Consider the following 16202-nt stretch of genomic DNA (forward strand, 5'->3'; position numbering starts at 1 on the left):
GACCTTGAGCTGATGGAAAAACACCATCAGGCTATTAACATATTCTGTGACGTGCAATTGAAGATGGAAGCAATGATGAGGGAGCGTGGGACGGTGTGAGGCCACATGGTCAGTTTGAAGGCAAAGATTTGAGAAGCTCGGACACTATGACCTCGAGATACACGACAGTCAGTGACGACGAGTACATAGACGTCATGGGTTTTGCATAAGACAATTGCGAGATATAGTCCTCAAAAAACGGTGCTTGATTGATATGGAGCCAGCAACGTCCTCCTGTTCAACACGAACCAAGATGCTTTCAAATTTGCGACCACTTCTACTGCTATCAGTCGTAGCAATATCTTATCGGTGATTGGTATAATTGTAGAAAAGTAAGAAACGTGTGCTCGCTGAATTTCGACTGGGTAGTCTCAGTAATTCAGACTCACGGCTAGCCGGGGTACCACCTATGGCCAGCCCTACACTCGTGCCTCGCTTCGGGGGCCAATCATATCGCAAGCTCATTACGATATACCCCTCCCTTAGAGTCTAAGTAGGAAATCATAAAATCGCTATATTAACCGTTATTTTATATAAGACATCTATAATAATTAACCGAAATACGAAATTCGCGACTTTCAACGATTTTTCCACGACTACTATATACTTCTTTAAAGTTAATCGCGAGGCGAATAAACCTATCGAGGTCGCTAATTAAGTATTTAAGCCTTTTATTAAGATTAAATAGCTTATTATTATTATATAAGCTAATTTAAAATCGCGATCTCCGTTAACGCTTATAATATTTCTCTTTAATCGATTAATCTTTATTAGAAAAACTTTAAACGATAGCGTATCGTATTTAGTACTATTAAAAGATTATATAATAAATTAAATTAAGAAATTATTAGAGTAGATTTATTATATTACCCTTAATTAGAAAGTCGAGTACTCGAGATATACCCCCTATAGAAATATATATTAACTCGAATACGCTTCGCTTAGAAGTTAAAGGAATTATAGTATATATATCTTAAATAATATTAACGCGGTTAATACGTCTAGAATAAGCTCGTATAGATATAGAATATATTAAGAATATTTAGATATTTAACTTTCTTTATAGCGACGACGACGAGATATCTTTAAACTTTAGATATTAACCTCTCTATATCTTATAGTAATATCCTTCCTCTATATAATAACGAATTCTAAAAACTTTTAATAATTCGGATCGAAAGAAATTTAAATATTTAAATATTTAATTCTCGGGCTATCGGGTATAAAAGTACGGAGATAATTAAGTAATATTCGATCAGGTCGTCTATAACGATGACGCAGACCTTTCTATATTCAAAGACGTCTTTTTCTACGTTTTATATACCTATAAGAGACTCCGACGTCGTATAAGATATTCTTATTTATCGATATCGCCGCTACCAATATCTAACTTCACATCAAAAAAATGAATTATCTCCGCTTCGCTCTCCGCTCTACTCTCCGCAAGTTCGATAGCTATACAATTACTTGTATGCATATTTGCTTATCTATATATATCGCCGCGGCGACTCTCGTAAGTCTAGCCGTCCAAAAAATAGAGGGAGACTGCGGCGTCTGTTTAAGACGTACGGCGTTTTTAAGTACTGATACCGCTGCTATAGCTAAGTTAGCTGAGTTTTTTAGTGAAATGAAATTAAAAGCCTACTTCTTAACTACTGCACCACAACTCCACAGCTTCTAATTTAACGAGGGCCTATTTAACTATTTATTCGACTTTTTTCACCAAAAAAAGCCATCGTAGTTGCGCATTTTTGTTAAGGATCATATATACGCAGGGTGTGAATATTACATATCGGGCAATACACCAAAAAAATAAGTCTTGGCAGGGTTTCCTGCTCAGACCCACTGCGTGGGGCCACTGAGACTACGACTGGGACGATTCAAGAGTCATGACATCATCGCGCAGCAGAATTCTACGCGCCCAAAGCACCTTCGCAATGTCCACTTGACTGGTCACTCCTTCGAACTGCAAACATGGCTAAGTCCAAGCCCATTGGTCTCAAGTGGAGGTCCAGCACCCTCTTCATCGTCAGCACCGTCGGCATCGGCTTGTTCACAGACCTCTTCTTGTACGGCCTCGTCGTTCCAATATTGCCCTTCATCCTACAAGACCGCGTCGATTTACCCCCCGATCAGATCCAGAGCCATGTCTCGGGCCTACTCGCAGCCTACGCAGGCGCCAGCGTGCTCTTCTCACCGCCGGCGGGAATCCTCGCGGACAGACTGCCTACGCGCCAATTGCCGTTCCTCGTCGGGCTGGTAGCCTTACTACTGGCTACACTGCTCCTTTTCCTGGGCCAGAATGTCGCCGTCTTGACCGTCGCGCGTGTCTTGCAAGGTATCAGCGCTGCTGTGGTGTGGACGATTGGGCTGGCTCTGGTGCTTGATACTGTCGGTCCGGAAAACCTGGGAAAGACGATCGGTTCCGTGCGTTGGCCGCTCACGATCCTACGAGATGTTCTCTCTGACTGATGCATCTAGATCTTTGGCTTCATCTCGATTGGCGAGTTGGCGGCTCCTGTTCTGGGAGGCATCATTTACAAATCTGCAGGCTATGGAGGTAAGGTTTTGCGTTTTCAACCTTCCTTGGGGAATGGTTACCTAAATTATAAGCTACGTGGTTGCACGAGAAGGAACTATTGTTTGCTCTCAATTTTCGCAGATCTCAAAAGATCTTTGGAAGTTCTCTTCATCTGAAAAATGAAAGCCTGACTCCTTATTCGCGCAGGTGTATTCGGACTAGGCTTCGCCATCCTAGCCCTCGATTTCATCATGAGAATTCTGATCATCGAGAAGAAGACTGCTGCCAAATATGAGGACGAAGAAGAAGAAGTATCCAATGGCCATGCCGCGCAGCCAGAGCAAGATGCCGAGGATGGGGACGAAGAGACCGAGGAGGATCCGCTCATCCGAAAAGAACAAAGCCAAGAATACAAGATCCCGCCCGATCAACCGAAAGCGATACGCTCATTCCCAATCCTGTACTGCCTAAAAGACCCACGACTTCTCACCGCCCTTTTGTTGGCCTTTGTGCAAGCAACCTTGTTGGCAACCTTCGACGCTACGATCCCAACAGAAGCTCAGGAGCTTTTCAACTTCGACTCCCTAAGCGCCGGGCTCCTCTTCATTGCATTGGTCCTGCCTTACCTAGTGCTTGGGCCCGTCGCAGGGTGGGCCGTCGATCGCTATGGCCCTAAGCCTGCCGCGGTCATTGGCTTCGGATACCTCGTGCCTGTCCTGGTTCTGCTCCGGCTGGTCCGTTCGGGCGGGAAGTCTCAAATCATTGTGTACTGCGCTTTGCTTGCACTTTGCGGGCTTGGCATGGGGGTCATCGGATCGCCGTCTATTGTTGAGGCGTCTTATGTCGTTGGAATGTACGACAAGTCGAACCCCGACCTCTTCGGCGCCAATGGACCTTACGCTCAGCTCTACGGTATCAATTCGATGGTTTTCAGCGCTGGATTGACCGTTGGGCCACTCGTTAGCGGATCATTAAAGGACGCTGCCGGGTACGGAAACATGAACCTGGTGGTGGCCGCTTTGTGTTTGCTCACGGCTATCTTGTCTTTCATCTATGTGGGTGGAAAACCTGCCATGTTGAAGAAGAGGCGTGGGTAGGCGGCTTCTGTAGGCCCTGGTGTGTACCAGGTAGCTCTACGGGGATTTCGAGAGTGATAAGGCAAGCTAACAAATACACCTGCTGAAATATTCAGCTCCGCAGGGACCAATAGCTTGGCCCGAAGCGCTTGTGCTCAAACAGACAGAGCATGCATCAGCAGCCTTGGCGCATGAAAGCCGGTAAAAAGCTCGCAACTCAGCACCATCACATTCATGGAATGCTCTAATGACTTTCAACCTTACAATAACTGTTAGCATAATGATACAATGGTAAGATGAACGCGCCGTCCACGTTGAAATGTGAATCGATTCTTGATGCATCAGACTACCGCATGACAAACTCGACGCAAACTTTCTCTCTTTTTAACAGTCTCTTCCACTTCCGACCCAAACACTTTCAAACAAAGCCATTTGCATCCTTTTCCCCTCTCAACAATCCTCCTAACCCACGTGACTGGATCAACCCTTCGGAAACGTCATCTGAACCTGCGTTTCGCATAAAAAGAATCCCGTCCACACCTGCGCGACCCCAGCACCAATATCGCGTCCAGTTTCCCTGCACGTCGCCATCTGCAGTAAGCGCTCAAAGTGCGAATCACCCACCTTGTGTCCTCGCTTTCTCATTACTTACAATCAAAACATGACGCCCCCAATCGCGTTTGAGCGACGTCAACTACCCTCCAGACACCCACACCATGAACGCAGCATCTTGCGCTCAGTCTCCTCATGCCGCTCTTCCCAATCGCCGACCCAATTCTTGCATTCATGCTCCCTCCATCCCTCCACCCCTCCAGACCCTCCACCCAACCTCGCCTCAGCACTAACAGCACCCACCCGCTATCCAGCCCCATCTCCTTTCCCATCTCCAACACCGCCTTCAAATTAACCTTCACCCACTTTGGCGCCTTGATCCCCGCTCCCGAACCAACTTCCGCCCTCAACGGCGCCCTGCTCGATATCCGACGCCACGTGCTCTCGGAGCCCGCCTCGCCCATCGCCTCGAACCGGTCCCAGTACATCTCGTCCAGCACTTACGTCTAAATCAACCTCATCACATACCGCAGGAAGCGCCCCACGTACATGCAGTTGAGCCAGCTGCTGTACGGGCTTTTCGAGTTCACGGTACGCGATGAGCACCAGCAAGTGCTGATGTTCGAGATCGAGATCGATCAGGGCCGGGTGGGCTTTGAGACGGTTCTTGTGCGGCGAGCGATAGTGGGATCGAGGTCGACTTCGTCGGGCGCCGGGAGGGGGATGGGGAACGGGAATGGGATCCTGGAAAATGATAACAGCAACAGCAACAGCAACAGCAACAGCAACAGCAACAGCAACAGCAACAGCAACAGCAACAGCAACAGCAATAGCAACAGCAACAGCAACAGCAACAGCAACAGCAAGCAACAGAGCAACAGCAACAGCAACAGCAACAGCAACAGCAACAGCAACAGCAAGCAACAGCAACAGCAACAGCAACAGAACAGCAACAGCAACAGAACAGCAACAGCAAAGCAACAGAACAGCAACAGCAACAGCAACAGCAACAGCAACACAGCGCTCTCACGCCTACCGGCAACCAACGCCATCTTCTTCTCCTCGCCCTCAGTCCCTTCCCTTCCCCGTCCCCGCCTCCCCCATCCCGCTCTACTTCCAGCACTCATGGGCGACCCCGATCCCGCTGCCCGAACCTCGCCGCCGCCCTCCTCACGAGCGCCGCCGACGGGCGGGGCACCACCGCGACCGCGGAAGCGACGTCGGCATCCGGGTTCGTGAGCGATGGCGGGTTCGCGAGCTGGCAGGTCCTGAGCTGGGCGTTGCAGGGGCTGTTGGGGTTCGCGACGAAGGATCCCGGGGGGAGAATGCGAGGGCGTGGGGGTTTAGGATCTGTCGAAATGATGTGGGGGGTGTGGGGGATGGGATCGTCGGGTATTTTTTCCAGGAGTGGGGGTGGGTGTGGAGTAGGGACAAATACGTGCGCCGATAACTGAGGCGACTTGAAAGAGTTGTGGAACCTCAGTCCGTCTTTTTCGGACTGCACGAAGCAGCCAGGAGTTCGGGTTTTGTATAGAGAGTCGCTGGTGAAGTCGCCTGTGCGGCAATTACGTGGCTTTTGACGAGAATACGTGGGATTTTATGCATGGTAGCCGTGATGCGGTCTTCGCCCTCCGGGCATCATTGGAGATGACGGCTTGAGAGAGTGAATAATAATTCCATTGTCTTGCATCTTCTTGCTAGGTCACTTCACTTGACATACCCACCTAGCTCTTGGCAGCGACATGCGTAGTCCAATTGCCCACCCCAACGCCTACCGTCTCAGCTTCCTCACCAACACCAGGCACACACTCCCCATTGATATAAAGAAAGACCTTATCCCTTGGCCCTACCGTCCTCCTTCCCCCAAATCGATGCGTCACACTCGTACACTCCCTCGCCAGGTCCCACGCCGCGATGTACGCTACCTGTGGTTCAAATTCGTCCGCTTCCCCTGGGTCTATGTTCAGAGATATCCAGCAGGATCGGTAGTGGTAGTCGGCCGGGAGTCGGAAGCCAGATCTGGGGTCTCGGGAGAAGATGACGGCGGTGGAGGCGTCGATGTTTCGGAGGATGCCGGCGGCGGCGCGCTCGCAGTCCCGGAAGTGCGCGGGATAGATCCAGATGCGAGGGTGGGGTGGGTCCCAGCAAGATGAGGGGGTGGTGGTGAGGCTAGGGGGAGATGAAGTGAGTTTGGGGGGTGGTGAATGGGTCGGTGGGGCTGCAGTCTGCGATGGGAGTGTGGCGGAGAGGGTACAAGGGAGAAATGTGAGTAGTAGATATGGAGCCAGCATGCTGGTGTTTGTTGTTGGTGAATATTGAGGTCGATGTGTGAACGGCGACCGCATAGGTTCCCGTAGACATGTACTTGGTATCTGCGATTGTGGGTATGACTAGACATTATTCTCAGACACAGAGGTCTGTGCGAATCGTTGTCGCATGTCGCTTGGGCGACTGGCGTGGACATTGCCGGCATGAGACTAGAGCCGAGCTCGAGATGTGTGGCCAAACGCGGAGCAGCCATGTTTAACTGGGAGAGGAATCCATCTCACCGGACAGGCTTGCTAATTGATCATATTATTATTACTGATGCGTAGCTCCAATGACGGTATCGAGGTACCGTATTGGGCCTGGAGAGATGGACTAGAAAAAGCCGCCGCGTGTTCTTCGCTCCCCCTCGCGACTACTGGCGCTGCTCGGTAATTGCGATTTCGGTGTTCCAGGTGGTACTGCAATCTCGACGTTTGTCGACAGAGAACTCAAAGAAGGGTGCTCACGCATCTGCCTCTCTACGGGCTCTTGTAGTATCATGATCTCGACGTCGGTCGAGGACAAGCTCAAAAGCGAAGGCTCCTGTCGGCGGTGGGGGACCTCCCAGCTCATATCGTAATCCTTCCATATCATGTCGAGTGACGTTTCTGGAGGGGCAGTTCCGGAATCAGAAAAGGTGGTAGAGGTCCTGCTTGACTGGTCATGATTGAAATTCGTCGTTGAAAAACGACTAGAAGAGCTGGTCTTTGTAGGCGAGACTTGTGTGCTATCTGAATTCGGAATCGATGGCAGAGCTCGGTTCAAGTACTCTAACGTCCGCTGAGGCGGCGTTCGTAATGGTCTGTCTAGATTCAGGGACTTGCGTATTGGTGACGATGATATCACAGTTTCAACGCAAGGGGACTCTTTCAGTGTCCCGGAGCTGTTGCTACTCTCCCCCAAAATGTCAGTCTTGACAATAATTGCGGTTTTACTCCGATCACTCTGCCTGTGGACAGTAGAGGTCGCAATGGATGTGTGCCTAGTTCCAAGTTCGCACAGTGGTGCAGGTGCAGGAGATTGAGGCATTTCTGAGATTTCGTTGCCAGACCCTGACGGCGAATTCCCATCCAGAAGCTCCACTTTACCGCTATCAGGGAGCTCTCTTTGCTGATACAAGCTGTTGCTGTCGATCTCATGTAGTGCGGAAATGTTCGTGGGCTTGACTTCCTGTGAGAGCATTGGAGAACCTGTGATCTGGCTCATACCGTTCTTTGGAGAGTGTTTGCGTAGCCTTTTTCGCGTAGAATAGACCAGGAAGACAATGAAAATGAGCAAAGCTGTGGCTCCAACGCTCAATCCTATGATAGAGTTGCGACTGAGGCGACTATGTGACTTTGGCGTGGGAGGAGGATCTGCTGAGGGGATGGCGATTATGTTTTCGGCAAGGCCGTCGTCAAACCTAGCCTGCGAAACGGAGAAGTTAGAGTGCTCGTAATTGGTGATTAGATATCTGACATACGTTGGTCAGCTTTCTCAACTGGTACGGATCTGATGCTATGATATACGTACGCTTCTTGCAGAAATGTCCGACCAAGAGTGTACTGAGTCTCGTTCGTGGCTCTTTGTAGCGGGAAATAACGAGTCGCGTTTAATACCGAGGCTACCATCGGATATGAAGAAAGAAGATCGAAACTTGCGTACGGCAAGACAATATCAACAGTAGGTCCACCCGTCTGCGAATTGGCGACCTGGAACGTAAAATTAGGATTCCTTGCGGTCAGACTCTGATGAAGTGTGTCATTAATATAATACATCTCCATAGTATCATTCCATGTCAGATCGAACGCTTCTTCAAATGCTTGACATGATTCGAGAGGGAGATAGATGTAAGGAAAAGTTGAGTCGATGAAAGTCAGGATCGACGAAGGAAGCAAAGATATTGGGGAACCGTTCGCGGCGGTCGAAGTTATCGATTGCAGACCAACGACCAAGTCTCGAGAGATGTCTGGAGCGAGGTCGAAAGTGACATTGTTTGGGACTAGCCGCGAAAGGTCGTAGCCTCCAAATGTCAAGCTCCCAAAGACGCCCTTCAAGCCTGTTAAGAGTCAGCAATGAGCACAAAATGGCGACAGTTTTTTATTCAGAATCCCCTCCGGATACTGAGCATATTGCTCGTCTCCATAAGCAGTAGTCGGAAGTGCAGAGAAAGCTCTCGTAAAGATCGTACCATAACTTTGGATAAGCCGACTTGAGATAAATACACTCACGGTAGTTTGCTCCAGCAGTATAGGCCCAAGACAGACTTGAAATTAGGTTCTGGCTCTTCATCGTGGTTAAGAAGCTCGGATGCGGAACCGTGCCGGTCAGATTGCTTTGATCATGCGAAGCCGTGAAATTCGTCGGCTGATCCCCCAAGCCAAATAGGCCAGTATAGAAATCGTACGACTCCAAGCCAGCGACCACTTGACCTTGTAAAATTGGTCCTCTGGTAGCATTATTGAGTCCCAAAGCTACGGTATCGAGTCCGTAGGTTGCAGGGTCATTGTAGCCAAGATTGAGCTCTAACCCCAGAGAGTAGTTGCCCAACGCGGACCAGGTGTTTGACCCTGACGTATCAAACAGTTCACCGCGAGATTGTGAACATGTCAACAAGGAAGTGATGCCAGGTGTGTTGGGAGGGCATCCTCCGGGAAGGACGACCCAGGTGGCTTCGCCGGCGGTAGAGATGAGCACCCGGACAGTTTGCTCTGGATTCCCGACCCGCAAGGCGAAGGAAGACCAAAGACCATCATCGCCATCCCTTTGACAATAGGTAAAGCGTCAGTGGGGAAGATGGGTGAGGTACTCTGGTTATATCTTACCAGTATTGCGATGGAGGCCAAGAGACCGGAGCCGGAGTGGACGACGGCCCGGGGGCTCTGGGTACTAAATTTAGCGCTGATGTTGTCGTCATCCTCATCATAAGGCTGAGTTTGTAAGGCTTTGAAGGCCAACATGCACATGTTCAACTCTCTTCACGTCTTCATCCTTTCTACACGACTTGGAATTGAGGATAAGAGCATTGATGAATGTCAGACTTCTTCGATATATTAGAACGTCTCTTGGGAAGGACAGCGAACTAAATTCTGATCCTGCAAAGAAAAGTTTCTGCGTTGGAAACACAGCCCTCCGTCGCTCCCCATTTCGTTTCATCTTGAATCCTTCTGCAAGTCCCCGTGAGGCACGACTACGCCCCCGCTCCCCAAATAAGTTGGACATTCACATCCTCGTTACTTTGAGCCAAGGATAGGTGCGCATCAGCTGTGCAACACATTCGCCATCTGCTTTGCCACCTGTAAGCATCAGAAGGAGGGGGAGGGGGGTCCCTTGCAGATATGCCTTTGGCTCCGTTGTCTTCTGGTCCGGTCGGAATGCCGAGCGTTACTTCCCCTGTCTTCTATACATCAGGTGCTTCCGTTACACGAAGTACTATTGAGGCTCAGCATCTGCCCCCGGCTCCTCGGCCACGTCTCTTGATACCGGCAGTCAGACACCAACCAATCCGCATTCACCACAGGCGCCTCCTCAGATGCAACACAGTTTCAGAAAATGCCTGCTTTCGCTCCCATTGCAACATTGCAAAATTACAACACCCCCTTTCACATTTGTCGTGCCACTTGGAGACGCAATGAGCAAAGTGATCAATAGATAATTCAAAGGCTGACCGCATCCTCTCCTTAATGGCAGGCCGCAATGCATTCTTTTTGGGCGTATGGATAGTCCTTTTCTACACGTCCGATCCCGCAGGACCTTGGCGAGGGCCCGAGGGCAGTCCTTGCTCATCTCTTCTGCGTGTAGACCACTTGGGTGAGAGGCCGAGGACGATATGCTATGCCTGTTTAATTTCCCATTTATCTTGGACGCTCATATCGAATCTTTCCTTATCAGCCAGTACTCTGTCGCGGATACTTGCATATATTCCAACTCCTTCCTGATCATTAATTGAAAGTTGTTTTCCTCACGCCACCTTCTTTCTCACACGTAGTAGTGTTGAAACAGGTGTAGGCCGTGCAATGAAATTACCCAGCTTTGTGGTGCTAGCTTGCATCGCTGCCCTATCATGTGCGCCCACATGTTCTGCGTCCCCCAAAGATCGAGAGGCTAGGCGACCTCCCCTGGCTCAACGTATCGGTGCACGAGATTTTGTCAATCTCTCATTCCCACTGGAACCTTCTATCACTGTGCCTAACGGGTCGCCTACACCAACATGCCACACGTACTCCCCATGCAACTTATTCTACCAAGTCAGTCACACTGCTCTTCTACCATCCATCCAGTCGTACTGACTGGTCCAGTGGGTGACCGTCTTTTACTGGCCGACTGAACCGCAGAACACGGCGTGCCTGGCTTTATTGCCCAGTCCTCCAACCTCGGCTAATCCTTCTGGAATCCCTGTGTACGTTGTTCCCTCTGCACCGTGATCAGCAAGCTGAATAATGATTGTAGAATGTCCCCGAGTATATATGCGGTCTTCCCATCCATCATGGCTAGTGACGGTTGTAACCAAATTGGCCAAGGCTATGGCCCTATCACAACATCATTCGCGCCTGGCGAGCTGTCGACCATAGACATTGACGGTGATTCAACCAACGTCTTCAATTTCGCCGATCTCCCATGTGGTCCCTCTACGATCGAACTACGTCCTGGAACACCATACGCGCCTTCTATAGCCCTTCCATCTTTCATTCGGGACCTGGACCCGGCTTTCGCCACCTGCATACCAGGCCGGAATCAAGGGGTCGATCCCCCAATCGCATGTACCGCCGATGGTGGACCTCAAGGCCCTGGCTCTCCTGGCGGGGGTCATCCTCGCCGAGATCTTGGGGCGCACGCGCATCCTCATACAGCACCGTGGGCTGCAACAAAGACAGCTGGACCTATGCATAAGGGTCTGCTATAGTGTCAGATACTCTATGGTGTCAACAGGCATTTGCAAAATGTCATTGTTTTCAACGAGAAGCGCAGTCTCTGGTCTGCGCAATGGCAGATCCACGTTGATGGTTTTTGGAAGCAACTCTGAATGGCTCGATTAAGCGCTGATGATACCAATGTCGTTGAGACAGACGAATTTTTATGATACTTAGTCCGATATAGTCGACGGCTTATTGGCAGGCTAACCTAACCTTCCATACTTCACACATACCACACGAAACGGAGGTTGCAAATTTGGTACATGGGTTCTTTCGAAAGAGTCACATGGTCAGTTTTGAAAACTTCCCAATTCATGACCCCTCATCCTATGGGCCTCTGCCTGCGCAACTTGAGCGATTGGGGCAGATGATGACTATCCACGTAAGCACCGTACTGCCCCTTCACGGACGAAGCAGGCACCATCACGGACGATCCGATAGTAAGCGAGCCGTTTTCTCCTGGTCAGCCTCGCGTATTCAACAACATCTTCTTCCGTGAGGCGTTCCAAGAATCCAGCACGCCAATTGAAGAGAATGTCTCCTTTCATCAGGCGTCCCGTCTGTCCAGCGTGGTGGTGTGTCCTTCGGAATCCGTCAGCAAAAGCTCAGCCTAATCAAGGCAGAAAAAGCGGCCACGCTTCTCAGAAGGACGACTATGTTGCATTTCATTCCGTGTCCGCGTGCTCGATGTAGTAAAAAAGAGTCGAACATCCAATAAAAAGTTTACTTCTGTCATCCCTCGGGGGTCCGAGGATGTGCGGGATGAAAAGATCCTGCGTCAGACTCCCAAGAACATCACGCGCTGACAATGCAGTGCCACTATTTTCAGCTTTCAATTACCTACAAGAATTCAGTCAACAGTCTCGAAGAATACAAAAGGCCTGTAGTTCGCTGGTATACTATGACTAAATAAGAGCTCAACGTCTCAGACCTTGGTCAACTTACCTAGACTTTTAAAACTCACCCTCGATTATGAATTCCAATCCATATGCAAGCATGAATTCCAACCAAGATTATTCATCCATACGCACGCTCATTAGGTCCAACGAGAACCCTAATGCCATCGTCCTCCCCCCATCTTCAGAGCCTGCCGAGTACAATACCAATTACGTCTTCTACTGGAATAGCGTCGGTCTTGATCTCGTCAGACTTGTGACTTCAATAGAGGGAAATACGAACAATCCGCCGCCCGCCGCACCACAAAATGGACCGCCGTCCGCCGCGAGATCTCTCGGTATCTTGCATCTCGCCATTAACGATGCTTACTTTGCAATCAATCCAGACAAGAAAGGCGTCAACACTACTTATCTGACACCCAACAGCACGAACCCGAAAGCTGTGCTCCCTGCTCTTGACGGTGCAACGGATGCACGTCTCGCCGTCGCAGGAGCTGCAAACACTGTACTCATTACGCTTTTCACGACAGCCAGTGGTACCGTCCCGTTTGCTACAACCGATATGCTCACCCAATTCCTAAATAACGCGGTCTCGAATTTCCCCAATCTAGACACTTTATCCTCAAGCTATCAATTCGGCGTTGCAGTTGGAAATGCAATGCTCAATTTTCTCAACAACGGGTTTTTTGGCCAAGACTCTTACCGTCCCACTCCTGGGTTGTACAAGTTCGGCGATGACCCCACCAACCCAGTGAGAATTGTCCCCGTGAACCCAAACGACCCCGACGGACCACAGCGAGCAATTCGCTTCTATCAGGCCCCCTTCTACGGCATGACCGCTCAACGCGTGGCGGTTCAAGGACAGGTAAACGGCAAATTCGACGAGCACCTCATCGCGGACCCACCCGTGGGTTTTGGCACCAACGACCCAGATGAGTACTACTCTGCGTTCAATGACATCTACCGTGAAGGTGGTCGATTCGATTTGAACTCCACAAAGCGCACGCCCTCACAGACGGTGACGGGTTTCACCTGGGCCTACGATGGCTCGAATCTGCTCGGCACGCCTCCTCGTGTCTTCAACCAATGTCTTCGCAACATCGCTTGGCAGAGAAAAGTCGCGGGGCCAACGGACGAAGCGACCAACGCAGATTTCGTGCGTGTCTTTGCTCTCTTCAACACCGCACTGGCCGACGCGGGAATCTTCGCCTGGCAAGAGAAATACTGCTTCGAGTTCTGGCGTCCCTTGTCCGGCGTCCGTTTCGATCCGACTTCCGCGGCAGACCCCTTCTGGTTCACAGAGGGTGCTCCAGACACCAACAGCAACCACTTCAACTTCAAGCCCCCCTTCCCGTCCTACCCCTCCGGCCACGCCACTTTCTCCGGTGCCTCTTTCCAAATCCTCCGCTTGTACTACAAGAGACGTGACAACCTTCCCTTCGCCGACGACGCCCCCGATGACATCTCCTTCGACTTGATCTCCGACGAACTCAACGGCATCAGCCGCGACCTCTACAACGACTACATCCCATCCCAGCCCATCACCGACCAGCTCGGCAACGTCCGCACGTTGGTTCCCCGCCATTTCGACAGCGTTTGGGACGCCATGTTCGACGCAGCCCTCAGCCGCGTCTTCCTAGGCGTCCACTGGCGCTTCGACGCTTTTGCGTCCAAGGACATCCTCGTGTCCACCAATGTCAATCCCAATGGCACGAGCCAGTATAAGAATGCTCAAGATATCAGATACGTGACCACGGGTCCCAGGCGCGATAGGCCTGGTCAGCAGTTCCCAATTGGCGGTGTCCCGTTGGGAATCGGCATTGCGAATGATATCTTTGAGAGCAATCTCAAACCTACGCCTACGGACTTGCAGCCTGATGGCAGGCACAAGTGCGGTGATCCTAAGAAATTGGGTTAGGCGCCCATGGGGAAGTGGGGGCCATGGGGGCCGTGGAGGCTGTGCAGGAGATTGTGGTGTGGTGGGGGTGAAAAGTGCGGATTATGTAACACAGGCCCTTCCTTTACGTTTTCTTTGCTGCAGAAGGTGGACGAATATAAGCAATGCGGGAGGAATTTCGGAGGAGTTGCTGATTTGAATAAAAATAGCGATGGTCTGTCTAAAACTGTCGCTTTGTCGCTCCTTCATCTCTTATGTTCTCCCTCGCTTGAGGAGCTGTACAATGCGTCTGGGTCTAAGGAAAATGTTGGATTAAGTACTGGCGATTTTCGGTACAACAGACGGTTCCTTCCTTCTCTTCTTGCTTCGAAATTGTAAGGTACGATGCTTTGTCACTTCAAGATAAAATCGGTTATGGAATTAGGCTTTCTGTATCACATGCATTAAAGCCTTAAAACTCCCACGGATCTATTTCCTACAGAGATCTCTGCAGAAACACACTGACAACGGCGGTTACGTACACATAGCAGACCTACGCTTCCTCGTACCATCGATACATAGCGTTGATAGCTTCCAACAGCTCGGCTCTGCCGGTCTTTCCAAGGCAGGAACTGTCTACTTACAATTTTCCCGCGGCTGCCCGCGCACGGCACCGAGTGGTCTTTGCGTGCACGGCTAGTTCCTTTGACCAAGTCGGAAATGGCCGAAATCCCCAACCCTTCTGTCTTAGTCAGACATCCATGGACTGCTGAGGCTGAGGCTGAGGCTGATACAGGATTACTCCCTGTCCTGGAATGAGATGCGTTCGTCCGCCGGGTGTGGGAGAAGATGGCACAATCTGGGATATCATCTGGCGGGTACTTTGTGGAGCTTGAGAGTGGACTTGATGAGGAGGTGTGTGTTCGAGGATGGAATGTAGCGACGAGCGTGCCAAGTCTGGTGAGATCCGCTAAGTTCAATGGGGCTACTAGTAGACGGGATTTCTCCAACTAAAGTCCAGCTTTTCAGGGGTTCCCCAAATCCTAACGCTTCCTACTCTTCCGTCAAGTTTCTTATCTTTCAAAGTCCAAGGAATCTGCTAAGCTGACTGGTGACCTGTACATCTCGGTCTGAGTTGAGGTAATGGCGTCATTGTCCCTAGACTACAGTGCTTCGATTTGCAGCCATGGGACAATGCTCATTCTGCTCGGCAGAACCTGGCCATCTTATTGATAAATCGTATTCTAACAGCAATTAGCATTTCTCCGCAATCTCGGTATCTCTAGCTTTAGATCACTGCATAAGACGGTGTCAGGCATTGTGAGACTTTGTTACAAATTCGCCGACAGAAAGCCATACTCTATCGAATGCCTATTGGCGTGCGTGGAGTCTGTTAGAGACAAAAACAGACCTTCTGAAGACAAGAGGTGAAAAGCTCAGTTTCGCAGACATCAGCTTCTAGTGCGATACCGTTGCTTTCCTTCCACATACAGCGTGGTTGAGATAACATCAAGAATGTTGTGGTCATAGAGTAGGTAAGTTGGATAATCCGTAGCCTTTCGAAAACTAGCCCCTTGGTTTTTAGCTCTGTCGTCTCCACTCATCAATGTTTGTACTTGACCTTCGCAGTCCTTTAAGAGATATGGAAAGTCACTAGTTGAGATGCCGGTGTTAACGGCCCCTCATGTTCCCGTCTCTTTCGAGAATTTAACCCCCCCTGTCAAAATATAGCTTTTGGACTTCTTCGATCTGTACAAATGATGTCCTAGCAGCCTTGCTCTGTAATCTGTCTCGAACAAAGTGTCTTGTCTTGTAGACTCTTACCGCCATGAAGCTCTCAACTGCCGTCCTTGCCTTTCTGCCTGCGCATCAACCTCTGTATCAACGAATTCGATCTTTGAAGTCTGCTTGACAAAGTACGACCTTTTTTTTTGTCAATTCCGTGCCAACAACAATGACGTCTACGACGCATGCTCAGTGGTCAGCACCAGCATCCCTATCATTACAAAAGCCCCATTGGCCGCTTCTTGTACGTCCACAAAG

At 50.2% G+C, this 16202-nt stretch overlaps 6 protein-coding genes across 6 annotated transcripts; 4 read left to right on the top strand and 2 right to left on the bottom strand.

Annotated features, from left to right (window-relative positions):
* Positions 1-2013: 2013 nt before the first annotated feature.
* HO173_012828 (uncharacterized protein) lies at positions 2014-3657 on the top strand (the record flags this gene model as incomplete). The annotated part of the gene is made up of 3 exons (XM_037314662.1): positions 2014-2466; positions 2521-2599; positions 2768-3657. 3 exons carry the CDS (start codon positions 2014-2016, stop codon positions 3655-3657), a joined length of 1422 nt encoding a protein of 473 aa, XP_037158433.1.
* Positions 3658-4737: 1080 nt separating this feature from the next.
* Positions 4738-5427, top strand: HO173_012829 (uncharacterized protein; the record flags this gene model as incomplete). The annotated part of the gene is made up of 1 exon (XM_037314663.1): positions 4738-5427. The coding sequence occupies one exon, from the start codon at positions 4738-4740 to the stop codon at positions 5425-5427; it is 690 nt and encodes a 229-aa protein (XP_037158434.1).
* A 485-nt stretch (positions 5428-5912) lies between these two features.
* HO173_012830 (uncharacterized protein) lies at positions 5913-6479 on the bottom strand (the record flags this gene model as incomplete). Its single annotated transcript, XM_037314664.1, has 1 exon — positions 5913-6479. One exon carries the CDS (start codon positions 6477-6479, stop codon positions 5913-5915), a length of 567 nt encoding a protein of 188 aa, XP_037158435.1.
* Positions 6480-6828: 349 nt separating this feature from the next.
* On the bottom strand, positions 6829-9400 carry HO173_012831 (uncharacterized protein; the record flags this gene model as incomplete). The annotated part of the gene is made up of 4 exons (XM_037314665.1): positions 6829-7948; positions 8008-8533; positions 8706-9238; positions 9300-9400. 4 exons carry the CDS (start codon positions 9398-9400, stop codon positions 6829-6831), a joined length of 2280 nt encoding a protein of 759 aa, XP_037158436.1.
* A 1090-nt stretch (positions 9401-10490) lies between these two features.
* Positions 10491-11377, top strand: HO173_012832 (uncharacterized protein; the record flags this gene model as incomplete). Its single annotated transcript, XM_037314666.1, has 3 exons — positions 10491-10721; positions 10773-10873; positions 10924-11377. 3 exons carry the CDS (start codon positions 10491-10493, stop codon positions 11375-11377), a joined length of 786 nt encoding a protein of 261 aa, XP_037158437.1.
* Positions 11378-12383: 1006 nt separating this feature from the next.
* Positions 12384-14201, top strand: HO173_012833 (uncharacterized protein; the record flags this gene model as incomplete). Its single annotated transcript, XM_037314667.1, has 1 exon — positions 12384-14201. The coding sequence occupies one exon, from the start codon at positions 12384-12386 to the stop codon at positions 14199-14201; it is 1818 nt and encodes a 605-aa protein (XP_037158438.1).
* Between the last annotated feature and the right edge of the window lie 2001 nt (positions 14202-16202).

The sequence above is a fragment of the Letharia columbiana genome (genome assembly GCF_014066305.1).
Source record: "Letharia columbiana isolate WasteWater2 chromosome Unknown Sc0000098_s0, whole genome shotgun sequence".
Lineage (NCBI taxonomy): Eukaryota > Fungi > Ascomycota > Lecanoromycetes > Lecanorales > Parmeliaceae > Letharia > Letharia columbiana.